The 26,710-nt window shown below is 55.6% G+C and overlaps 1 protein-coding gene across 1 annotated transcript in view; it reads left to right on the top strand.

Moving 5' to 3' along the window:
- Positions 1-1,643: 1,643 nt before the first annotated feature.
- LOC120918358 (mucin-17-like) overlaps positions 1,644-26,710 on the top strand; it is a 70,959-nt gene continuing 45,892 nt past the window's right edge. The window contains exon 1 of the mRNA XM_040329910.1: positions 1,644-1,807. Within this exon, the coding sequence (XP_040185844.1) occupies positions 1,704-1,807 (104 nt within the window). The 5' untranslated portion in view covers positions 1,644-1,703. The remainder of the gene's footprint in view (positions 1,808-26,710) is intronic.

Genomic DNA, 26,710 nt, shown 5'->3' with positions numbered 1-26,710 from the left:
ACTGGGCACTGAGGGAATTGGGGCACTGAGGGAATTGGTTACTGAGGGAATTGGGGCACTGAGGGAATTGGTTACTGAGGGAATTGGGGCACTGAGGGAATTGGTTACTGAGGGAATTGGGGCACTGAAGGAACTGGGCACTGAGGGAATTGGGCACTAAGGGAATTTGGCACTGAGGGAATTGGGCACTGAGGAAACTGGGACACCAAGGGAACCGGAGAACCAATGAAACTGGTCACCAAGGGAACTGGCAGAACAAGGGAACTTGGGCACTGAAGAAACCAGAGCACCAGGGGGACTGGCACACAGAAGGAATCAGGGCAATAAAGAAACTGGCCTATTAAGGGGAATTAAGGCACTGACTGAAGTGGCACACCAAAGTAACAAGAGGACTGAGAGGACTGGCACTCTGAGGGTACTGGGGCACTGAGGGAACTGGCACAACAGGGGAACTGAAGGAACTGGTACAATGAGGGAACCAGGGCAGTGAGGAAACTGACACACCAAAATAACTGGCATGATGAGAAAACTGGGGCACTGAAGGAACTAGCATGCCAAGAGAACCTGGGCACTGAGTAAACTGGCAAACTGAAGAAACCAGGGCACCGAGGGAACTGGCACAACAGAACCAGGGCACTGAGGGAACTGGCACAACAGAACCAGGGCACTGAGGGAACTGGCACAACAGAACCAGGGCACTGAGGGAACTGGGACAACAGAACCAGGGCACTGAGGGAACTGGCACAGCAACAGAACCTGGGCACTGAGGGAACTGATATGTCGATGGAACTGGCACAACAAGGAAACTGGGGAACTAAAGGAACTGGCACAACAACGGAACCTGGGCACTGAGGGAACTGGCACAACAATAGAACCTGGGCTCTGAGGGAACTGATATGTCAATGGAACTGGCACAATGAGGGAAACGGGACAGTGAGGGAACTGACGCACCAAGAAAACTGGCATTACGAGAAAACCAGGGCACCAAGGGAACTGTCACTCTGAGGGAACCGGGGCACTGAGGGAACTGTCACACGAAGAACCCCTGGCATTATGCGAAGACTGAGACACCGACAGAACTGGCACAACAAGGAGACTGAGGAACTAAAGCAACGGGCAGAATAAGGGAAACGGGACAGCGGGGGAAACGACACACCAAGATATCCTGGCACTACGAGAAAAAGTGGGGCACTGAGGGAACTGCCACACGAAGAACCCCTGGCATTATGCGAAGACTGGGGCCCTGAGGGAACTGGCACACCGAGAGAACCAGGGGGGGGGACTGAGACACCGTCAGAACTGGCACACCGAGGGAACCGGGGGGGGGGGACTGAGACACCGTCAGAACTGGCACAACAAGGAGACCGAGGAACTAAAGGAACGGGCACAATGAGGGAAACGGGACAGCGGGGGAACCGACACACCAAGATATCCGGGCACTACGAGAAAAAGTGGGGCCCTGAGGGGGTTGGCGCACAGAGAGAAGCGGGTCACGGAGGGAACGCCCGGGTGAGACTCGCAGGGGCACCTTGAAAAAGAGAAAGTTAGAGAAGTGACATAAAGTTGAGGAAGAGAAGTGGAGGAGGGAGGGGGAGGGGAGAGGCGCGCAGGAGGAGGAGGAGGAGGAGGAGGAGGAGGAGAAGAAAGGAAAATCATTCCAGACGGAGAGTGAAGAGGGAGAGACAGGAAAGTTCTCAGCAGACATGAGACCCAACGCCGACATCAACGCCCTGAACCTGGACACCTACGGCCTGTCCCTCATCACCGCCAAGGAGGACGTCCTCAACGACCGCATCTCCACCGACTGGTGAGACTACTTCCCGGGACGGGGTGCCCGCCACAGATTGGGGGGGATCAGGGGTAAGGGAAGGGGGGGATCAGGGGTAAGGGGGGGATCAGGGGTGAGGGAAGGGGGGGATCAGGGGTGAGGGAAGGGGGGATCAGGGGTGAGGGAAGGGGGGGATCAGGGGTAAGGGAAGGGGGGGATCAGGGGTAAGGGGGGGATCAAGGGTAAGGGAAGGGGGGGATCAGGGGTGAGGGAAGGGGGGGATCAGGGGTGAGGGAAGGGGGGGATCAGGGGTAAGGGAAGGGGGGCATCAGGGGTAAGGGAAGGGGGGATCAGGGGTAAGGGAAGGGGGGCTTCAGGTTCTGGAATGAGGATAGAAAGTTCTGCACTGCATACTAATGATGTGTCAGAGGAGAAGATGGGGCATCACTGGGGGGCATCACCACCTGTATTTACCCCGTCCCACACCAAACTTCCCGAATCCCCCCCACCACCTGTATTTACCCCGTCCCACACCAAACTCCCCCCCACCACCTGTATTTACCCCGTCCCACACCAAACTACCCCAATCCCCCCCCACCACCTGTATTTACCCCGTCCCCCACCAAACTTCCCCCCCACCACCTGTATTTACCCCGTCCCACACCAAACTTTCCGAATCCCCCCCCACCACCTGTATTTACCCCGTCCCACACCAAACTTCCCGAATCCCCCCCCACCACCTGTATTTACCCCCCCCCCCCACACCAAACTTCCCCAATCCCCCCCACCTCCTGTATTTACCCCGTCCCACACCAAACTTCCCCAATCCCCCCCCCCACCACCTGTATTTACCCCCCCCCCCACACCAAACTTCCCCAATCCCCCCCACCTCCTGTATTTACCCCGTCCCACACCAAACTTCCCCAATCCCCCCCCACCACCTGTATTTACCCCGTCCCCCACCAAACTTCCCGAATCCCCCCCCCCCACCACCTGTAGACCTCAGACAGGCCTGACAATCCCACAACCCACCTCTTCTTCCAGGGCCCACGGGTACCCAATGACCTGGGGCCCCTGAGGAAGGAGGGTGGAGGGGACTTTGTGAAGTTCAGGATGGAAGACTCCCGAGCCGAGGACATGATGGAGCCGAGGAGACTCAGGAGGACACTATGGAGCAGAGGAGACTCAGGAGGACACGATGGAGCCGAGGAGACTCAGGAGGACACTATGGAGCCGAGGAGACTCAGGAGGACACTATGGAGCCGAGGAGACTCAGGAGGACACTATGGAGCAGAGGAGACTCAGGAGGACACAATGGAGCCGAGGAGACTCAGGAGGACACGATGGAGCTGAGGAGACTCAGGAGGACACGATGGAGCTGAGGAGATTCAGGAGGACACGATGGAGCTGAGGAGGACACGATGGAGCCGAGGAGGACACTATGAAGCCGAGGAGACTCAGGAGGACACAATGGAGCTGAGGAGGACACGATGGAGCCGAGGAGACTCAGGAGGACACAATGGAGCTGAGGAGGAAACGATGGAGCCGAGGAGACTCAGGAGGACACTATAGAGCCGAGGAGGACACTATAGAGCCGAGGAGGACACTATAGAGCCGAGGAGGACATGGTGGAGCCGAGGAGACTCAGGATGACACGATGGAGCCGAGGAGACTCAGGAGGACACGATGGAGCTGAGGAGACTCAGGAGGACATTATGGACCCGAGGAGACTCAGGAGGACACGATGGAGCCGAGGAGAACACGATGGAGCCGAGGAGGACACAATGGAGCCGAGGAGGACACGATGGAGCCGAGGAGGACACTATGACTATAAATAAGACCCAAATATGTAGCTGAACAGTGACACCAGAGGAAATTATTCACCCCCCCCCCCCCCCCGAAATCTGCACCAGAATGAGGGCCGGAAATCTTCCAAGACTCACAATCTACAAAGAATCCGAATATCCAGGATTACCGACTTCTCAAGTTCATCTGCCCCGTGACTTACATCACCTATGACATCACCTATGACATCAGCACTATTATATCCAATCACATTATTATATCCATCTCATTATTATACACATCACAGGAAGCCTGGCTGTGATTGGACATAATAGTGATGAGGTCATCCACCTGATCACCTTCAAAGGCACTTCGGAGCTCCATTTATAAAATACAAATACTCGGGATATTTATACACTTGTGTCTGTATGTAAAGGGGAACCTAGATGACCCACGCCAAGAGGTAGGTGACCCACACCAAGGGGTAGGTGACCCACACCAAGGGTTGGTGACCCAGACCAAGGGGTTGATGACCCACACCAAGAGGTAGATGACCAGACTAAGGGGTAGATGACCACACCAAGGGGTAGATAACCAGACCAAGGGGTAGATGGCCCACACCAAGGGGTAGATAACCAGACCAAGGGGTAGGTGACCCACACCAAGGGGTAGGTGACCCACACCAAGGGGTAGATAACCAGACCAAGGGGTAGATAACCAGACCAAGGGGTAGGTGACCCACACCAAGAGGTAGATAACCAGACCAAGGGGTAGATGGCCCACACCAAGGGGTAGGTGACCCACACCAAGGGGTAGATAACCAGACCAAGGGGTAGATGGCCCACACCAAGGGGTAGGTGACCCACACCAAGGGGTAGGTGACCCACACCAAGGGGTAGGTGACCCACACCAAGGGGTAGATGACCCACACCAAGGGGTAGATAACCAGACCAATGGGTAGGTGACCCACACCAAGGGGTAGGTGACCCACACCAAGGGGTAGATGACCCACACCAAGGGGTAGATGACCCACACCAAGGGGTAGATGACCCACACCAAGAGGTAGATGACCAGACCAAGGGGTAGATGACCAGACCAAGAGGTAGATGACCCACACCAAGGGGTAGATGACCCACACCAAGAGGTAGATGACCCACACCAAGGGGTAGGTGACCCACACCAAGGGGTAGATGACCCACACCAAGAGGTAGATGACCCACACCAAGGGGTAGGTGACCCACACCAAGGGGTAGATGACCCACACCAAGGGGTAGATGACCCACACCAAGGGGTAGATGACCCACACCAAGAGGTAGATGACCAGACCAAGGGGTAGATGACCAGACCAAGAGGTAGATGACCCACACCAAGGGGTAGATGACCAGACCAAGAGGTAGATGACCAGACCAAGAGGTAGATGACCAGACCAAGAGGTAGATGACCAAACCAAGGGGTAGATGACCAGACCAAGAGGTAGATGACCCACACCAAGGGGTAGATGACCCACACCAAGAGGTAGATGACCCACACCAAGGGGTAGGTGACCCACACCAAGGGGTAGATGACCCACACCAAGAGGTAGATGACCCACACCAAGGGGTAGGTGACCCACACCAAGGGGTAGATGACCCACACCAAGGGGTAGATGACCCACACCAAGGGGTAGATGACCCACACCAAGAGGTAGATGACCAGACCAAGGGGTAGATGACCAGACCAAGAGGTAGATGACCCACACCAAGGGGTAGATGACCAGACCAAGAGGTAGATGACCAGACCAAGAGGTAGATGACCAGACCAAGAGGTAGATGACCAAACCAAGGGGTAGATGACCAGACCAAGAGGTAGATGACCCACACCAAGGGGTAGATGACCCACACCAAGAGGTAGATGACCCACACCAAGGGGTAGGTGACCCACACCAAGGGGTAGATGACCCACACCAAGAGGTAGATGACCCACACCAAGGGGTAGGTGACCCACACCAAGGGGTAGATGACCCACACCAAGGGGTAGATGACCCACACCAAGGGGTAGATGACCCACACCAAGAGGTAGATGACCAGACCAAGGGGTAGATGACCAGACCAAGAGGTAGATGACCCACACCAAGGGGTAGATGACCAGACCAAGAGGTAGATGACCCACACCAAGAGGTAGATGACCCACACCAAGGGGTAGATGACCAGACCAAGAGGTAGATGACCCACACCAAGGGGTAGATGACCCACACCAAGGGGTAGATGACCAGACCAAGAGGTAGATGACCAGACCAAGAGGTAGGTGACCAAACCAAGGGGTAGATGACCCACACTAAGGGGTAGGCGATACCTAATATAAGATGTTCCACACCAAGGGGTACCTGATATTAGATGACCCCACCAACTTAATGTAAATACGTAATAAAGGGCGACTCGTACAAAGGGGGACCTCAGATGAGACGACCCACAGCAAGAAGTATCTTAGCAAAGTGATCCATGTCTGGGGGTCCCTGATATGAGATGACCCGTGTGAAGGGGGCTCCTGATAGTGTGTCGGGGGGGGGGGGGTCTGAGTGAGGATGATGAGGATGATGGAGCCACCACACCTCAATATATACCATTGATAGAGAATGCCCCCCCCCCCACACCGTATTCATCCTCCGTCTGGATGACACACCCTCCCGGAGGACAGGAGGGGGAGGGGCACAGAGTGTGACAGGACACGCCCCCTTCTATCTGTCAGCTCAGATTTCCTCCTCTGTGGCCCGTCTGTCAGCTGCAGGACATATGTGACTCTCTAACACTCTCATGTGACATCAAAGCCGTCTCTCCATCACCATGATAAGTGTCTCTAGCACTCTCCTGCTACAATATCAATACCACCGAGGGAATTCTTCTACCGTGAGAGAGCTTGGCACTCTCCTGTATCATGTCTGCAGTCTCTGACCATCTCCTGTACTATGTCTGCAGTCTCTGACCATCTCCTGTACTATGTCTGCAGTCTCTGACCATCTCCTGTACTATGTCTGCAGTCTCTGATCATCTCCTGTACTATGTCTGCAGTCTCTGATCATCTCCTGTACTATGTCTGCAGTCTCTGACCATCTCCTGTACTATGTCTGCAGTCTCTGATCATCTCCTGTATTATGTCTGCAGTCTCTGATCATCTCCTGTATTATGTCTGCAGTCTCTGATCATCTCCTGTATTATGTCTGCAGTCTCTGATCATCTCCTGTACTATGTCTGCAGTCTCTGACCATCTCCTGTACTATGTCTGCAGTCTCTGACCATCTCCTGTACTATGTCTGCAGTCTCTGATCATCTCCTGTACTATGTCTGCAGTCTCTGATCATCTCCTGTATCATGTCTGCAGTCTCTGACCATCTCCTGTACTATGTCTGCAGTCTCTGACCATCTCCTGTATTATGTCTGCAGTCTCTGATCATCTCCTGTACTATGTCTGCAGTCTCTGACCATCTCCTGTATCATGTCTGCAGTCTCTGACCATCTCCTGTACTATGTCTGCAGTCTCTGATCATCTCCTGTACTATGTCTGCAGTCTCTGATCATCTCCTGTACTATGTCTGCAGTCTCTGATCATCTCCTGTATTATGTCTGCAGTCTCTGATCATCTCCTGTATTATGTCTGCAGTCTCTGATCATCTCCTGTATTATGTCTGCAGTCTCTGATCATCTCCTGTATTATGTCTGCAGTCTCTGACCATCTCCTGTACTATGTCTGCAGTCTCTGATCATCTCCTGTATTATTTCTGCAGTCTCTGATCATCTCCTGTATTATGTCTGCAGTCTCTGACCATCTCCTGTATCATGTCTGCAGTCTCTGACCATCTCCTGTACTATGTCTGCAGTCTCTGACCATCTCCTGTACTATGTCTGCAGTCTCTGACCATCTCCTGTATTATGTCTGCAGTCTCTGATCATCTCCTGTACTATGTCTGCAGTCTCTGACCATCTCCTGTACTATGTCTGCAGTCTCTGATCATCTCCTGTACTATGTCTGCAGTCTCTGATCATCTCCTGTACTATGTCTGCAGTCTCTGATCATCTCCTGTACTATGTCTGCAGTCTCTGATCATCTCCTGTATCATGTCTGCAGTCTCTGACCATCTCCTGTACTATGTCTGCAGTCTCTGACCATCTCCTGTACTATGTCTGCAGTCTCTGACCATCTCCTGTACTATGTCTGCAGTCTCTGACCATCTCCTGTACTATGTCTGCAGTCTCTGACCATCTCCTGTACTATGTCTGCAGTCTCTGATCATCTCCTGTATTATGTCTGCAGTCTCTGATCATCTCCTGTACTATGTCTGCAGTCTCTGATCATCTCCTGTACTATGTCTGCAGTCTCTGATCATCTCCTGTATCATGTCTGCAGTCTCTGATCATCTCCTGTACTATGTCTGCAGTCTCTGATCATCTCCTGTATTATGTCTGCAGTCTCTGACCATCTCCTGTACTATGTCTGCAGTCTCTGATCATCTCCTGTATTATGTCTGCAGTCTCTGACCATCTCCTGTACTATGTCTGCAGTCTCTGACCATCTCCTGTACTATGTCTGCAGTCTCTGACCATCTCCTGTACTATGTCTGCAGTCTCTGATCATCTCCTGTATTATGTCTGCAGTCTCTGATCATCTCCTGTATTATGTCTGCAGTCTCTGATCATCTCCTGTACTATGTCTGCAGTCTCTGATCATCTCCTGTACTATGTCTGCAGTCTCTGATCATCTCCTGTATCATGTCTGCAGTCTCTGATCATCTCCTGTACTATGTCTGCAGTCTCTGATCATCTCCTGTATTATGTCTGCAGTCTCTGACCATCTCCTGTACTATGTCTGCAGTCTCTGACCATCTCCTGTACTATGTCTGCAGTCTCTGACCATCTCCTGTACTATGTCTGCAGTCTCTGATCATCTCCTGTACTATGTCTGCAGTCTCTGATCATCTCCTGTATTATGTCTGCAGTCTCTGATCATCTCCTGTATCATGTCTGCAGTCTCTGACCATCTCCTGTATTATGTCTGCAGTCTCTGATCATCTCCTGTACTATGTCTGCAGTCTCTGATCATCTCCTGTATCATGTCTGCAGTCTCTGATCATCTCCTGTATCATGTCTGCAGTCTCTGACCATCTCCTGTACTATGTCTGCAGTCTCTGATCATCTCCTGTATTATGTCTGCAGTCTCTGATCATCTCCTGTACTATGTCTGCAGTCTCTGATCATCTCCTGTATTATGTCTGCAGTCTCTGATCATCTCCTGTATCATGTCTGCAGTCTCTGATCATCTCCTGTACTATGTCTGCAGTCTCTGACCATCTCCTGTACTATGTCTGCAGTCTCTGACCATCTCCTGTACTATGTCTGCAGTCTCTGACCATCTCCTGTACTATGTCTGCAGTCTCTGACCATCTCCTGTACCATGTCTGCAGTCTCTGACCATCTCCTGTACTATGTCTGCAGTCTCTGATCATCTCCTGTATTATGTCTGCAGTCTCTGATCATCTCCTGTACTATGTCTGCAGTCTCTGATCATCTCCTGTATTATGTCTGCAGTCTCTGACCATCTCCTGTACTATGTCTGCAGTCTCTGACCATCTCCTGTATCATGTCTGCAGTCTCTGATCATCTCCTGTACTATGTCTGCAGTCTCTGATCATCTCCTGTATTATGTCTGCAGTCTCTGATCATCTCCTGTACTATGTCTGCAGTCTCTGATCCTCTCCTGTACTATGTCTGCAGTCTCTGATCATCTCCTGTATCATGTCTGCAGTCTCTGACCATCTCCTGTATTATGTCTGCAGTCTCTGATCATCTCCTGTATCATGTCTGCAGTCTCTGACCATCTCCTGTATTATGTCTGCAGTCTCTGATCATCTCCTGTATCATGTCTGCAGTCTCTGACCATCTCCTGTATTATGTCTGCAGTCTCTGATCATCTCCTGTACTATGTCTGCAGTCTCTGATCATCTCCTGTACTATGTCTGCAGTCTCTGATCATCTCCTGTACTATGTCTGCAGTCTCTGATCATCTCCTGTATTATGTCTGCAGTCTCAGATCATCTCCTGTATCATGTCTGCAGTCTCTGATCATCTCCTGTACTATGTCTGCAGTCTCTGATCATCTCCTGTACTATGTCTGCAGTCTCTGATCATCTCCTGTAGTATGTCTGCAGTCTCAGATCATCTCCTGTATCATGTCTGCAGTCTCTGATCATCTCCTGTACTATGTCTGCAGTCTCTGATCATCTCCTGTACTATGTCTGCAGTCTCTGATCATCTCCTGTATCATGTCTGCAGTCTCTGATCATCTCCTGTAGTATGTCTGCAGTCTCTGATCATCTCCTGTACTATGTCTGCAGTCTCAGATCATCTCCTGTATTATGTCTGCAGTCTCTGATCATCTCCTGTATTATGTCTGCAGTCTCTGATCATCTCCTGTACTATGTCTGCAGTCTCTGATCATCTCCTGTTCTATGTCTGCAGTCTCAGATCATCTCCTGTATTATGTCTGCAGTCTCTGACCATCTCCTGTACTATGTCTGCAGTCTCAGATCATCTCCTGTACTATGTCTGCAGTCTCTGACCATCTCCTGTATCATGTCTGCAGTCTCTGATCATCTCCTGTATTATGTCTGCAGTCTCTGACCATCTCCTGTATTATGTCTGCAGTCTCTGACCATCTCCTGTACTATGTCTGCAGTCTCTGACCATCTCCTGTACTATGTCTGCAGTCTCTGATCATCTCCTGTATCATGTCTGCAGTCTCTGATCATCTCCTGTATCATGTCTGCAGTCTCTGACCATCTCCTGTATTATGTCTGCAGTCTCTGACCATCTCCTGTACCATGTCTGCAGTCTCTGATCATCTCCTGTACTATGTCTGCAGTCTCTGACCATCTCCTGTACTATGTCTGCAGTCTCTGATCATCTCCTGTATTATGTCTGCAGTCTCTGATCATCTCCTGTATTATGTCTGCAGTCTCTGATCATGGCAGGAGTGAGGTTCAGGAACGGGGAGACATGAGGCAGGAGCGAGGTTCAGGAACGGGGAGACATGAGGCAAGAGCGAGGTTCAGGAACGTGGAGACATGAGGCAGGAGCGAGGTTCAGGAACGTGGAGACATGAGGCAGGAGTGAGGTTCAGGAACGGGGAGACATGAGGCAGGAGCGAGGTTCAGGAACGGGGAGACATGAGGCAGGAGTGAGGTTCATGAATGGGGAGACATGAGGCAGGAGCGAGGTTCAGGAATGTGGAGACATGAGGCAGGAGAGAGGTTCAGGAATGGGGAGACATGAGGCAGGAGCGAGGTTCAGGAACGGGGAGACATGAGGCAGGAGCGAGGTTCAGGAACGTGGAGACATGAGGCAGGAGCGAGGTTCAGGAACGTGGAGACATGAGGCAGGAGCGAGGTTCAGGAACGGGGAGACATGAGGCAGGAGTGAGGTTCAGGAACGTGGAGACATGAGGCAGGAGCGAGGTTCAGGAACGGGGAGACATGAGGCAGGAGCGAGGTTCAGGAACAGGGAGACATGAGGCAGGAGTGAGGTTCAGGAATGTGGAGACATGAGGCAGGAGCGAGGTTCAGGAACGGTGAGACATGAGGCAGGAGCGAGGTTCAGGATTGTGGAGACATGAGGCAGGAGTGAGGTTCAGGAACAGGGAGACATGAGGCAGGAGAGAGGTTCAGGAACGGGGAGACATGAGGCAGGAGCGAGGTTCAGGAATGTGGAGACATGAGGCAGGAGCGAGGTTCAGGAACGTGGAGACATGAGGCAGGAGCGAGGTTCAGGAACGTGGAGACATGAGGCAGGAGCGAGGTTCAGGAACGGTGAGACATGAGGCAGGAGCGAGGTTCAGGATTGTGGAGACATGAGGCAGGAGTGAGGTTCAGGAACAGGGAGACATGAGGCAGGAGTGAGGTTCAGGAATGGGGAGACATGAGGCAGGAGCGAGGTTCAGGAACGGGGAGACATGAGGCAGGAGTGAGGTTCAGGAACGGGGAGGCAGGAGAGAGGTTCAGGAAGGTGGAGACATGAGGCAGGAGCGAGGTTCAGGAATGTGGAGACATGAGGCAGGAGCGAGGTTCAGGAATGTGGAGACATGAGGCAGGAGCGAGGTTCAGGAACGTGGAGACATGAGGCAGGAGTGAGGTTCAGGAACGGGGAGACATGAGGCAGGAGCGAGGTTCAGGAACGTGGAGACATGAGGCAGGAGCGAGGTTCAGGAACGGGGAGACATGAGGCAGGAGTGAGGTTCAGGAACGTGGAGGCATGAGGCAGGAGCGAGGTTCAGTAACGTGGAGACATGAGGCAGGAGCGAGGTTCAGTAACGGGGAGACATGAGGCAGGAGCGAGGTTCAGGAACGGGGAGACATGAGGCAGGAGCGAGGTTCAGGAACGTGGAGACATGAGGCAGGAGCGAGGTTCAGGAATGTGGAGACATGAGGCAGGAGCGAGGTTCAGGAACGTGGAGACATGAGGCAGGAGTGAGGTTCAGGAACGGGGAGACATGAGGCAGGAGCGAGGTTCAGGAATGTGGAGACATTAGGCAGGAGCGAGGTTCAGGAACGTGGAGACATGAGGCAGGAGCGAGGTTGAGGAACGTGGAGACATGAGGCAGGAGAGAGGTTCAGGAACGGGGAGACATGAGGCAGGAGTGAGGTTCAGGAACGTGGAGACATGAGGCAGGAGTGAGGTTCAGGAACGGGGAGACATGAGGCAGGAGTGAGGTTCAGGAACGTGGAGACATGAGGCAGGAGTGAGGTTCAGGAACGTGGAGACATGAGGCAGGAGTGAGGTTCAGGAACGGGGAGACATGAGGCAGGAGTGAGGTTCAGGAACGTGGAGACATGAGGCAGGAGCGAGGTTCAGGAACGTGGAGACATTAGGCAGGAGCGAGGTTCAGGAACGGGGAGACATGAGGCAGGAGCGAGGTTCAGGAACGTGGAGACATGAGGCAGGAGCGAGGTTCAGGAATGTGGAGACATGAGGCAGGAGTGAGGTTCAGGAACGGGGAGACATGAGGCAGGAGCGAGGTTCAGGAACGGGGAGACATGAGGCAGGAGCGAGGTTCAGGAACGTGGAGACATGAGGCAGGAACGAGGTTCAGGATCGAGGTTCAGGAGCGAGGTTCAGGAACGAGGTTCAGGAGCCAGGTTCAGGAGCGAGGTTCAGGGGCCGGGTTCAGGAGTGAGGTTCAGGAGCCAGGTTCAGGAGCGAGGTTCAGGGGCCGGGTTCAGGAACGAGGTTCAGGAGCGAGGTTCAGGAATGAGGTTCAGGAGCGAGGTTCAGGGGCCCGGGTTCAGGAACGAGGTTCAGGAGCGAGGTTCAGGAACGAGGTTCAGGAACGAGGTTCATGAGTGAGGTTCAGGAATGAGGTTCAGGAACGAGGTTCAGGAGTGAGGTTCAGGAGCCGGGTTCAGGAGCGAGGTTCAGGAGCCGGGTTCAGTAGCGAGGTTCAGGAGCCAGGTTCAGGAGCCAGGTTCAGGAGCCGGGTTCAGGAGCCAGGTTCAGGAGCCAGATTCAGGAGCGAGGTTCAGGAGCCAGGTTCAGGAGCCAGGTTCAGGAGCCGGGTTCAGGAGCCAGGTTCAGGAGCGAGGTTCAGGAGCCGGGTTCAGGAGCCGGGTTCAGGAACAAGGTTCAGGAGCCAGGTTCAGGAGCCGGGTCCAGGAGCCGGGTTCAGGAGCGAAGTTCAGGAGTGGGGTTCAGGAGCCAGGTTCAGGAGCCGGGTTCAGGAGCCGGGTACAGGAGCGGGGTTCAGTAACCAGGTTCAGGAGCCAGGTTCAGGAGCCAGGTTCAGGAGCGAGGTTCAGGAGCCAGGTTCAGGAGCCGGGTTCAGGAGCCGGGTTCAGGAGCCGGGTTCAGAAGCGAGGTTCAGGAGCCAGGTTCAGGAGCCAGGTTCAGGAGCGACGTTCAGGAGCCGGGTTCAGGAGCCAGGTTCAGGAGCGAGGTTCAGGAGCCGGGTACAGGAGCCGGGTTCAGGAGCCAGGTTCAGGAGCCAGGTTCAGGAGCGAGGTTCAGGAGCCAAGTTCAGGAACGAGGTTCAGGAGCGAGGTTCAGGAGCCAGGTTCAGGAGCCGGGTTCAGGAGCCGGGTTCAGGAGCGGGGTTCAGGAGCCGGGTTCAGGAGCGGGGTTCAGGAGCCAGGTTCAGGAGCGAGGTTCAGGAGCCAGGTTCAGGAGCCAGGTTCAGGAGCGAGGTTCAGGAGCGAGGTTCAGGAGCCGGGTTCAGGAGCCAGGTTCAGGAGCCAGGTTCAGGAGCGAGGTTCGGGAGCGAGGTTCGGGAGTGAGGTTCAGGAGCGAGGTTCAGGAGCCAGGTTCAGGAGCGGGGTTCAGGAGCGAGGTTCAGGAGCCAGGTTCAGGAACGAGGTTCAGGAGTGAGGTTCAGGAGCCGGGTTCAGGAACGAGGTTCAGGAGCGAGGTTCAGGAGCCAGGTTCAGGAGCCAGGTTCAGGAACGAGGTTCAGGAGTGAGGTTCAGGAGCCGGGTTCAGGAGCCAGGTTCAGGAGCGAGGTTCAGGAGCCAGGTTCAAGAGCGAGGTTCAGGAGCGAGGTTCAAGAGCCGGGTTCAGGAGCCGGGTTCAGGAGCGGGGTTCAGGAGCCAGGTTCAGGAGCCAGGTTCAGGAGCCAGGTTCAGGAGCGAGGTTCAGGAGCCAGGTTCAGGAACGAGGTTCAGGAGTGAGGTTCAGGAGCCAGGTTCAGGAACGAGGTTCAGGGGCCCGGGTTCAGGAGCCGTGTTCAGGAGCGAGGTTCAGGAGCCAGGTTCAGGAGCGAGGTTCAGGAGCCGGGTTCAGGAGCGAGGTTCAGGAGCCGGGTTCAGGAGCGAGGTTTGGGAGTGAGGTTCAGGAGCGAGGTTCAGGAGCCAGGTTCAGGAGCGAGGTTCAGGAGCCAGGTTCAGGAGCGAGGTTCAGGAGCGAGGTTCAGGAGCCGGGTTCAGGAGCGAGGTTCAGGAGCCGGGTTCAGGAGCGAGGTTCAGGAGCCGGGTTCAGGAGCGAGGTTCAGGAGCCGGGTTCAGGAGCGAGGTTCGGGAGTGAGGTTCAGGAGCCAGGTTCAGGAGCCAGGTTCAGGAGCGAGGTTCAGGAGCCAGGTTCAGGAGCCGGGTTCAGGAGCCGGGTTCAGGAGCCGGGTTCAGAAGCGAGGTTCAGGAGCCGGGTTCAGGAGCGAGGTTCAGGAGCCAGGTTCAGGAGCGACGTTCAGGAGCCGGGTTCAGGAGCCAGGTTCAGGAGCGAGGTTCAGGAGCCGGGTACAGGAGCCGGGTTCAGGAGCCAGGTTCAGGAGCCAGGTTCAGGAGCGAGGTTCAGGAGCCAAGTTCAGGAACGAGGTTCAGGAGCGAGGTTCAGGAGCCAGGTTCAGGAGCCGGGTTCAGGAGCCGGGTTCAGGAGCGGGGTTCAGGAGCCGGGTTCAGGAGCGGGGTTCAGGAGCCAGGTTCAGGAGCGAGGTTCAGGAGCCAGGTTCAGGAACGAGGTTCAGGAGTGAGGTTCAGGAGCCAGGTTCAGGAACGAGGTTCAGGGGCGAGGTTCAGGAGCGAGGTTCAGGAGCCAGGTTCAGGAGCGAGGTTCAGGAGCGAGGTTCAGGAGCCGGGTTCAGGAGCCAGGTTCAGGAGCCAGGTTCAGGAGCGAGGTTCGGGAGCGAGGTTCGGGAGTGAGGTTCAGGAGCGAGGTTCAGGAGCCAGGTTCAGGAGCGGGGTTCAGGAGCGAGGTTCAGGAGCCAGGTTCAGGAACGAGGTTCAGGAGTGAGGTTCAGGAGCCGGGTTCAGGAACGAGGTTCAGGAGCGAGGTTCAGGAGCCAGGTTCAGGAGCCAGGTTCAGGAACGAGGTTCAGGAGTGAGGTTCAGGAGCCGGGTTCAGGAGCCAGGTTCAGGAGCGAGGTTCAGGAGCCAGGTTCAAGAGCGAGGTTCAGGAGCGAGGTTCAAGAGCCGGGTTCAGGAGCCGGGTTCAGGAGCGGGGTTCAGGAGCCAGGTTCAGGAGCCAGGTTCAGGAGCCAGGTTCAGGAGCGAGGTTCAGGAGCCAGGTTCAGGAACGAGGTTCAGGAGTGAGGTTCAGGAGCCAGGTTCAGGAACGAGGTTCAGGGGCCCGGGTTCAGGAGCCGTGTTCAGGAGCGAGGTTCAGGAGCCAGGTTCAGGAGCGAGGTTCAGGAGCCGGGTTCAGGAGCGAGGTTCAGGAGCCGGGTTCAGGAGCGAGGTTTGGGAGTGAGGTTCAGGAGCGAGGTTCAGGAGCCAGGTTCAGGAGCGAGGTTCAGGAGCCAGGTTCAGGAGCGAGGTTCAGGAGCGAGGTTCAGGAGCCGGGTTCAGGAGCGAGGTTCAGGAGCCGGGTTCAGGAGCGAGGTTCAGGAGCCGGGTTCAGGAGCGAGGTTCAGGAGCCGGGTTCAGGAGCGAGGTTCGGGAGTGAGGTTCAGGAGCGAGGTTCAGGAGCCAGGTTCAGGAGCGAGGTTCAGGAGTGAGGTTCAGGAGCGAGGTTCAGGAGCCGGGTTCAGGAGCGAGGTTCGGGAGTGAGGTTCAGGAGCGAGGTTCAGGAGCCGGGTTCAGGAGCGAGGTTCAGGAGTGAGGTTCAGGGGCCCGGGTTCAGGAGCGAGGTTCAGGAGCGAGGTTCAGGAGCGGGAAGACATTGTGTGTTTCTCGGGGTCTCTCTGGTGATCATGGGACTGGTTACGGTGTTCTGGGCTCATGCGGTGACAGTGGGCGTGGCTTGGCTCTATGGTTCCCTTTTCCTCGGTTTCTCACGTCTGGTTGGTTAATGTGTAATGTCGGGGGGGAGGGGGGACTCTGACCCGTGACGCTCCCTCCCCCTCCCTCTCTCTTTCTCTGGTGACAACCATGAGGAAGAGGAAATTCCTGCACAGGACAAAGTTCTGTGGGTCACAATTCAAGGACGGGGGAGGGGAAGGACAGGGTGACACCCGGAGACGTCCGGGAGGGAAGGAAGATCACCGCTTCCCTGACTCCTCCCATATGTAGCCCCCAGGTGTGTGCAGAGGGGAGGACCTTCCCTGACTCCTCCCATATGTAAATCCCTGGTTGGTGTAGAGGGGAGGACCTTCCCTGACTCCTCCCATATGTAAATCCCTGGTTGGTACAGGGGGAGGGCCTTTCCTGACTCCTCCCACATGCAGGGGCTCAGGACGGGACAATAATAAATCTCTGTTTATATAAATCTCCCGGCCTGGAAGGCGGCCAATCAGATTTGTCGGGACAGAAATAGAAGGTCGTCTCCGGAATGATAATACCCGGCACATGGAGGTCTCACCCCTGACTCTCATTATATAGTGAGGGGCTCAGCACTCCGGGGGATGGGGCACATGGAGGTCTCACCCCTGACTCTCATTATATAGTGAGGGGCTCAGCACTCCGGGGGATGCGGCACATGGAGGTCTCACCCCTGACTCTCATTATATAGTGAGGGGCTCAGCACTCCGGGGGGATGCGGCACATGGAGGTCTCACCCCTGACTCTCATTATATAGTGAGGGGCTCATCACTCCGGGGGGATGCAGCACATGGAGGTCTCACCCCTGACTCTCATTATATAGCGAGGGGCTCAGCACTCCGGGGGGATCCGGCACATGGAGGTCTCACCCCTGACTCTCATTATATAGTGAGGGGCTCAGCACTCCGGGGGGATGGGGCACATGGAGGTCTCACCCCTGACTCTCATTATATAGTGAGGGGCTCAGCACTCCGGGGGGATGGGGCACATGGAGGTCTCACCCCTGACTCTCATTATATAGTGAGGGGCTCAGCACTCCGGGGGGATGCGGCACATGGAGGTCTCACCCCTGACTCTCATTATATAGTGAGGGGCTCAGCACTCCGGGGGGATCCGGCACATGGAGGTCTCACCCCTGACTCTCATTAGATAGTGAGGGGCTCAGCACTCCGGGGGGTTGCGGCACATGGAGGTCTCACCCCTGACTCTCATTATATAGTGAGGGGCTCAGCACTCCGGGGGATGCGGCACATGGAGGTATCACCCCTGACTCTCATATAGTGAGGGGCTCAGCACTCCGGGGGATGCGGCACATGGTGGTCTCACCCCTGACTCTCATTATATAGTGAGGGGCTCAGCACTCCGGGGGGATGCGGCACATGGAGGTCTCACCCCTGACTCTCATTATATAGTGAGGGGCTCAGCACTCCGGGGGGATGCGGCACATGGAGGTCTCACCCCTGACTCTCATTATATAGTGAGGGGCTCAGCACTCCGGGGGGATGCAGCACATGGAGGTCTCACCCCTGACTCTCATTATATAGTGAGGGGCTCAGCACTCCGGGGGGATGCGGCACATGGAGGTCTCACCCCTGACTCTCATTATATAGTGAGGGGCTCAGCACTCCGGGGGGATGCAGCACATGGAGGTCTCACCCCTGACTCTCATTATATAGTGAGGGGCTCAGCACTCCGGGGGGATGCGGCACATGGAGGTCTCACCCCTGACTCTCATTATATAGTGAGGGGCTCAGCACTCCAGGGGGATGCGGCACATGGAGGTCTCACCCCTGACTCTCATTATATAGTGAGGGGCTCAGCACTCCGGGGGGATGCAGCACATGGAGGTCTCACCCCTGACTCTCATTATATAGTGAGGGGCTCAGCACTCCGGGGGGATGCGGCACATGGAGGTCTCGCCCCTGACTCTCATTATATAGTGAGGGGCTCAGCACTCCGGGGGGATGCGGCACATGGAGGTCTCGCCCCTGACTCTCATTATATAGTGAGGGGCTCAGCACTCCGGGGGGATGCGGCACATGGAGGTCTCACCCCTGACTCTCATTATATAGTGAGGGGCTCAGCACTCCGGGGGGATCCGGCACATGGAGGTCTCGCCCCTGACTCTCATATAGTGAGGGGCTCAGCACTCCGGGGGGATGCGGCACATGGAGGTCTCGCCCCTGACTCTCATTATATAGTGAGGGGCTCAGCACTCCGGGGGGATGCGGCACATGGGGGTCTCACCCCTGACTCTCATTATATAGTGAGGGGCTCAGCACTCCGGGGGGATCCGGCACATGGAGGTCTTGCCCCTGACTCTCATATAGTGAGGGGCTCAGCACTCCGGGGGGATGCGGCACATGGAGGTCTCACCCCTGACTCTCATTATATAGTGAGGGGCTCAGCACTCCGGGGGGCACATGGAGGTCTCACCCCTGACTCTCATTATATAGTGAGGGGCTCAGCACTCTGGGGGGGATGCGGCACATGGAGGTCTCACCCCTGACTCTCATTATATAGTGAGGGGCTCAGGACTCCGGGGGGATCCGGCACATGGAGGTCTCACCCCTGACTCTCATTATATAGTGAGGGGCTCAGCACTCCGGGGGGCACATGGAGGTCTCACCCCTGACTCTCATTATATATTGAGGGGCTCAGCACTCCGGGGGGATGCAGCACATGGAGGTCTCACCCCTGACTCTCATTATATAGTGAGGGGCTCAGCACTCCGGGGGATGCGGCACGTGGAGGTCTCACCCCTGACTCTCATTATATAGTGAGGGGCTCAGCACTCCGGGGGATGCAGCACATGGAGGTCTCACCCCTGACTTTCATTATATAGTGAGGGTTCAGCACTCTGGGGGGATGCGGCACATGGTGGTCTCACCCCTGACTCTCATTATATAGTGAGGGGCTCAGCACTCCGGGGGGATGCGGCACATGGAGGTCTCACCCCTGACTCTCATTATATAGTGAGGGGCTCAGCACTCCGGGGGGGATCCGGCACATGGAGGTCTCACCCCTGACTTTCATTATATAGTGAGGGGCTCAGCACTCTGGGTGGATGCGGCACATGGAGGTCTCACCCCTGACTCTCATTATATAGTGAGGGGCTCAGCACTCCGGGGGGATGCGGCACATGGAGGTCTCACCCCTGACTCTCTTTATATAGTGAGGGGCTCAGCACTCCGGGGGGATGCGGCACATGGAGGTCTCACCCCTGACTCTCATTATATAGTGAGGGGCTTAGCACTCCGGGGGGAAGGGGCACATGGAGGTCTCACCCCTGACTCTCATTATATAGTGAGGGGCTCAGCACTCCGGGGAAGGGGCACATGGAGGTCTCACCCCTGACTCTCATTATATAGTGAGGGGCTCAGCACTCCGGGGGGGTGCGGCACATGGAGGTCTCACCCCTGACTCTCATTATATAGTGAGGGGCTCAGCACTCCGGGGGGTGCGGCACATGGAGGTCTCACCCCTGACTCTCATTATATAGTGAGGGGCTCAGCACTCCGGGGGGATGCGGCACATGGAGGTATCACCCCTGACTCTCATTATATAGTGAGGGGCTCAGCACTCCGGGGGGGTGTGGCACATGGAGGTCTCAACCCTGACTCTCATTATATAGTGAGGGGCTCAGCACTCCGGGGGGATGCAGCACATGGTGGTCTCACCCCTGATTCTCATTATATAGTGAGGGGCTCAGCACTCCGGGGGATGCGGCACATGGAGGTCTCACCCCTGACTCTCATTATATAGTGAGGGGACTCTGGGGGGATGCGGCACATGGAGGTCTCACCCCTTACTCTCATTATATAGTGAGGGGATCAGCACTCCGGGGGGATGCGGCATTTGGAGGTCTCACCCCTGACTCTCATTATATAGTGAGGGGCTCAGCACTCCGGGGGGATGCGGCACATGGAGGTCTCACCCCTGACTCTCATTATATGGTGAGGGGCTCAGCACTCCGGGGGGATGCGGCACATGGAGGTCTCATCCCTGACTCTCATTATATAGTGAGGGTCTCAGCACTCCGGGGGGATGCGGCACATGGAGGTCTCACCCCTGACTCTCATTATATAGTGAGGGGCTCAGCACTCCGGGGGGGATGCGGCACATGGAGGTCTCACCCCTGACTCTCATTATATAGTGAGGGGCACAGCACTCCGGGGGGAGCACATGGAGGTCTCACCCCTGACTCTCATTATATAGTGAGGGGCTCAGCACTCCGGGGGGATGCAGCACATGGTGGTCTCACCCCTGACTCTCATCATATAGTGAGGGGCTCAGCACTCCGGGGGGATGCGGCACATGGTGGTCTCACCCCTGACTCTCATTATATAGTGTGGGGCTCAGCACTCCGGGGGGATGCGGCACATGGAGGTCTCACCCCTGACTCTCATTATATAGTGAGGGGCTCAGCACTCCGCGGGGATGCGGCACATGGAGGTCTCACCCCCTACTCCCATTATATAGTGAGGGGCTCAGCACTCTGGGGGGATGCGGCACATGGAGGTCTCACCCCTGACTCTCATTATATAGTGAGGGGCTCAGCATTCCGGAGGGATGCGGCACATGGAGGTCTAACCCCTGACTCTCATTATATAGTGAGGGGCTCAGCACTCTGGGGGGATGCCGCACATGGTGGTCTCACCCCTGACTCCCATTATATAGTGAGGGGCTCAGCACTCCGGAGGGGGTGCGGCACATGGAGGTCTCACCCCTGACTCTTATTATATAGTGAGGGGCTCAGCACTCCGGGGGGGGGGCACATGGAGGTCTCACCCCTGACTCTCATTATATAGTGAGGGGCTCAGCACTCCGGAGGGGGTGCGGCACATGGAGGTCTCACCCCTGACTCTCATTATATAGTGAGGGGCTCAGCACTCCGGGGGGATGCAGCACATGGAGGTCTCGCCCCTGACTCTCATTATATAGTGAGGGGCTCAGCACTCCGGGGGGATGCGGCACATGGAGGTCTCGCCCCTGACTCTCATTATATAGTGAGGGGATCAGCACTCCGAGGGGATGCGGCACATGGAGGTCTCACCCCTGACTCTCATTATATAGTGAGGGGCTCAGCACTCCGGGGGGATGCGGCACATGGAGGTCTCAACCCTGACTCTCATTATATAGTGAGGGGCTCATCACTCCGGGTGGATGCGGCACATGGAGGTCTCACCCCTGACTCTCATTATATAGTGAGGGGCTCAGCCCTCCGGGGGATGTGACACATGGTGGTCTCACCCCTGAGTCTCATTATATAGTGAGGGGCTCAGCACTCCAGGAGTTCGGCACTGAGCAGATGTGGCACATGGTGGATTAGAGTGTCAGCTCTTGTGTATATCACACACAGTGGTGGATAGAAGAAGGGGGAGGGGTATATTGTGGGATTAGAGTGTCACCTCTTGTATATCACACACAGTGTTTGTTAGAGGAAGGGGAGGGGTATATTGTGGGATTAGAGTGTCAGCTCTTGTGTATATGACACAAAGCATTGGATAGAGGAAGGGGGCGGGGTGTAATTTTGTGGTATTGTCATTGTATCCGGTGTCGCTCGGGGACAATGGGACATTCCTGGAATATTTCCGTCTTCTGGTATGTGAAGTACAATGGAGAAATATCCCGTCACGTTTAACCCCCGGGGTGCCGGAGAGACTCCGGTCCGCAACATGGAGCTGCCAGATCTTCGGCTCTTGTAATTCTCCATTCCCATTATATCTGGGCAGCCACAGGACCTGCTGGGAGTTGTAGTTCCACCCCTGCCTGCTGAGTGCAGTATAGAAAGGTTCACATGGAGGGGGGTGTTCCGCATTGGGAATGTCTCGCCTTCTTGGTGGAGAGGACTGGGGGGGCTCAGGCCACTCCCCCTCCTTTATATACAGAGAATCCGGAAAGTACTCGCAGCGCTTCACTTTTTCCACATTTTATCACATCCTTATACCAAAATGGAATACATTTATTATTTCCCCCCCCAAATTCTACAAACCGTCCCCCATGATGACAACGTCAATGAAGTTTGTTTTAAATCTTTGCAAATTTATTAAAAATAAAAAAGGAAATAATCCTCTATATATATAGATGCCCTGCCCCCGAGGAGCTGCCGGTTTGTTTTGGGCGGCACATTTACCTCGTGGCTCCTCCGCCGTCCTGCAGCTCTCGCTCCTTCACATCATGCAGCCGAGCTGAGCGGGCAGGGGAACCGGGGGGCGTGGCCACTTGTGTCACTCACTGACGTAGGCGCCGCCGCCGCGTAGCCAAGGACGAGACAGACAGTGAGACTATCTGACAGAGTGACCCACGGCACAGGTCAGCGCCACTGCGGGGACCGTGGGGACTCGTCCTTCAGATGCCGCCCGCAGCGGCAGCCCACACAGACACACTCTACGATCGGGTGGGCGGGCGACTGTCCCGGTCAATTTTCCGCCCGGTTCCCTGGCGCCGCAAGGCAAGTGCCCATGTTGCCGGCCCTGCTCCTGATTGTAGTTACGGAGATGACCCTCCTTGGTAGAATTATGTCTGGATCTCCGTCTAGTTACTTTCTGGTACCGACTGACAGGTGACCAGCCTCTCGGTGTCCGGATACATCGATCCCCGGTGGTTTGTCGAGACCCTATTGGATCGCCAGCCTCTCAATGGCGCTCCTCAGACGGACTCCCCACCGATCAGCTACCTCGCTTGGGATCTTCAGGATTGGGAACCAAGTCGACCACTGGGCACCCCGCCACAGCTCAATTGTTCCGGACCAACTTGGTCCCAGAACCAGGAACTCCGCGTGGCACACACGCCCCGCCCCGGTGGGCCATAGCACCAGGGGGCGCCGTGGTGCAGACACCCTAAAGATGGGTGCCGCACTCGAAGAAGAAGACCCAGAACTAATTGCGTCTGTACATAAGTATCACAGACTCCTCCCATGTACATAAGTATCACAGACTCCTCCCAAGTACATAAGTATCACAGACTCCTCCCATGTAAATAAGTATCACAGACTCCTCCCATGTACATAAGTATCACAGGCTCCTCCCATATACATAAGTATCACAGGCTCCTCCCATATACATAAGTATCACAGACTCCTCCCAAGTACTTAATTATCACAGGCTCCTCCCAAGTACATAAGTATCACAGACTCCTCCCAAGTACATAAGTATCACAGACTCCTCCCATGTACATAAGTATCACAGACTCCTCCCAAGTACATAAGTATCACAGACTCCTCCCATGTAAATAAGTATCACAGACTCCTCCCATGTACATAAGTATCACAGGCTCCTCCCATATACATAAGTATCACAGGCTCCTCCCATATACATAAGTATCACAGACTCCTCCCAAGTACTTAAGTATCACAGGCTCCTCCCAAGTACATAAGTATCACAGACTTCTCCCATGTACATAAGTATCACAGACTCCTCCCATGTACATAAGTATCACAGACTTCTCCCATGTACATAAGTATCCCAGGCTCTGGAATGGGCGGTACATAGAGGACGTTCCTCTATAGTCTGGAATGGGCGGTACATAGAGGACGTTCCTCCATAGTCTGGAATGGGAGGTACATAGACGACGTTCCTCCATAGTCTGGAATGGGCGGTACATAGATGACGTTCCTCCATAGTCTGGAATGGGAGAACATAGAGGACGTTCCTCCATAGTCTGGAATGGGCGGTACATAGATGACGTTCCTCCATAGTCTGGAATGGGAGAACATAGAGGACGTTCCTCCATAGTCTGGAATGGGAGGTACATAGACGACGTTCCTCCATAGTCTGGAATGGGCGGTGCATAGAGGACGTTCCTCCATAGTCTGGAATGGGCGGTACATAGACGACGTTCCTCCATAGTCTGGAATGGGAGGTACAGAGATGACGTTCCTCCATAGTCTGGAATGGGAGGTACATAGATGACGTTCCTCCATAGTCTGGAATGGGAGAACATAGAGGACGTTCCTCCATAGTCTGGAATGGGCGGTACATAGAGGACGTTCCTCCATAGTCTGGAATGGGAGGTACATAGAGGACGTTCCTCCATAGTCTGGAATGGGAGGTACATAGATGACGTTCCTCCATAGTCTGGAATGGGCGGTACATAGAGGACGTTCCTCCATAGTCTGGAATGGGCGGTACATAGAGGACGTTCCTCCATAGTCTGGAATGGGCGGTACATAGAGGACGTTCCTCCATAGTCTGGAATGGGCGGTACATAGAGGACGTTCCTCCATAGTCTGGAATGGGCGGTACATAGAGGACGTTCCTCCATAGTCTGGAATGGGCGGTACATAGAGGACGTTCCTCCATAGTCTGGAATGGGAGGTACATAGAGGACGTTCCTCTATAGTCTGAAATGGGAGGTACATAGACGACGTTCCTCTATAGTCTGGAATGGGCGGTACATAGAGGACGTTCCTCCATAGTCTGGAATGGGCGGTACATAGACAACGTTCCTCTATAGTCTGGAATGGGCGGTACATAGAGGACGTTCCTCCATAGTCTGGAATGGGCGGTACATAGAGGACGTTCCTCCATAGTCTGGAATGGGAGGTACATAGACGACTTTCCTCCGTTTTTTGATTGTACAATCTGGTGGTGCTGTGTGTGCTCAGAGGGCTCCTCATGTATTGGACCCGGACCCCCCCTCAGGAATGTGTCAGTCCATATATTATCAGACATTCCTCCCATGGAGTACATGTGTGGGACATATGTGAGGCCTCCGCACCCCTCATACACACCAGTATTCCCAGTTCTTCCAGCGTCCCCCCCAGCAGGCCCCACACATGTGACTGGAACCGTCCCCTGAGTCCCCTCCACCGACCCCCAAACCCAAGAACAAGACTTCTCCGTCTCCCCCGACTCCTCCAACCCCTCCAACTCCCCCGACTCCTCCGACTCCTCCGACCCCTCCGACCCCTCCGATCCAAGAACAAAGCAAATTACTGCGCTAATTACCGCAACAGGAAGGAGACTGAGGAACAATGTACAGATCAGACGGATAATCCCTCCTGAGATGCTCTGTCTCTACAATTATCCTGAGTCACCTCCGACCCCTCCGACTCCTCCGACCCCTCTGACTCCCCCGACTCCTCCGACTCCCCCGACCCCTCCGACCCCTCCGACTCCCCCGACTCCTCCGACCCCTCCGACTCCTCCGACCCCTCCGACTCCCCTGACCCCTCCAACTCCTCCGACGCCTCCGACTCCTCCGACCCCTCCGACTCCTCCGACTCCTCCGACCCCTCCGACTCTTCCGACCCCTCCGACTCCTCCGACCCCTCCAACTCCTCCGACCCCTCCGACCCTTCCGACTCCTCTGACCCCTCTCACTCCCCCGACTCCTCCGACCCCTCCGACTCCTCCGACCCCTCCGACTCCCCTGACCCCTCCAACTCCTCCGACGCCTCCGACTCCTCCGACCCCTCCGACTCCTCCGACTCCTCCGACCCCTCCGACTCCTCCGACCCCTCCGACTCCTCCGACCCCTCCAACTCCTCCGACCCCTCCGACCCTTCCGACTCCTCTGACCCCTCTCACTCCCCCGACCCCTCCGACCCCTCCAGCCCCTCCGACTCCTCCAACCCCTCCGACTCCCCCGACCCCTCCAGCCCCTCTGCATCCTCCAACCCCTCCGACTCCCCCGACTCCTCCGACTCCTCCGACCCCTCCAGCCCCTCCGACTCCTCCAACCCCTCCGACTCCCCCGACCCCTCCAGCTCCTCCGTCTCCTCCGACCCCTCCGACTCCTCCGACTCCTCCGACCCCTCCGACTCCTCCGGCCCCCTCCTACTTCTTCAAATCCTCCGACCCCTCCGACTCCTCCGACCCCTCCGACTCCTCCGACCCCTCCGACTCTTCCGACCCCTCCGACTCCTCCGACCCCTCCAACTCCTCCGACCCCTCCGACCCTTCCGACTCCTCTGACCCCTCTCACTCCCCCGACCCCTCCGACCCCTCCAGCCCCTCCGACTCCTCCAACCCCTCCGACTCCCCCGACCCCTCCAGCCCCTCTGCATCCTCCAACCCCTCCGACTCCCCCGACTCCTCCGACTCCTCCGACCCCTCCAGCCCCTCCGACTCCTCCAACCCCTCCGACTCCCCCGACCCCTCCAGCTCCTCCGTCTCCTCCGACTCCTCCGACTCCTCCGACCCCTCCGACTCCTCCGGCCCCCTCCTACTTCTTCAAATCCTCCGACCCCTCCGACTCCTCCGACCCCTCCGACTCCTCCGGCCCCTCCTACTTCTTCGACTCCTCCGACTTCTCTGACTCCCCCGACTCACAGAGAACCCCAATACCAACACACAGAACCCCAATACCAACACACCGAACCCCGATACTGACATACAGAACCCCAATACCAACATACAGAACCCCAATACCAACATACAGGACCCCGATACTGACATACAGACCCCTCCATCTTCTCTTATGATAATCACATGGTGAAAATAAAGGATTATTGA

This window comes from Rana temporaria, chromosome 1 (assembly GCF_905171775.1).
Source record: "Rana temporaria chromosome 1, aRanTem1.1, whole genome shotgun sequence".
NCBI lineage: Eukaryota > Metazoa > Chordata > Amphibia > Anura > Ranidae > Rana > Rana temporaria.
This window is presented reverse-complemented; position numbering and strand designations above follow the sequence as displayed.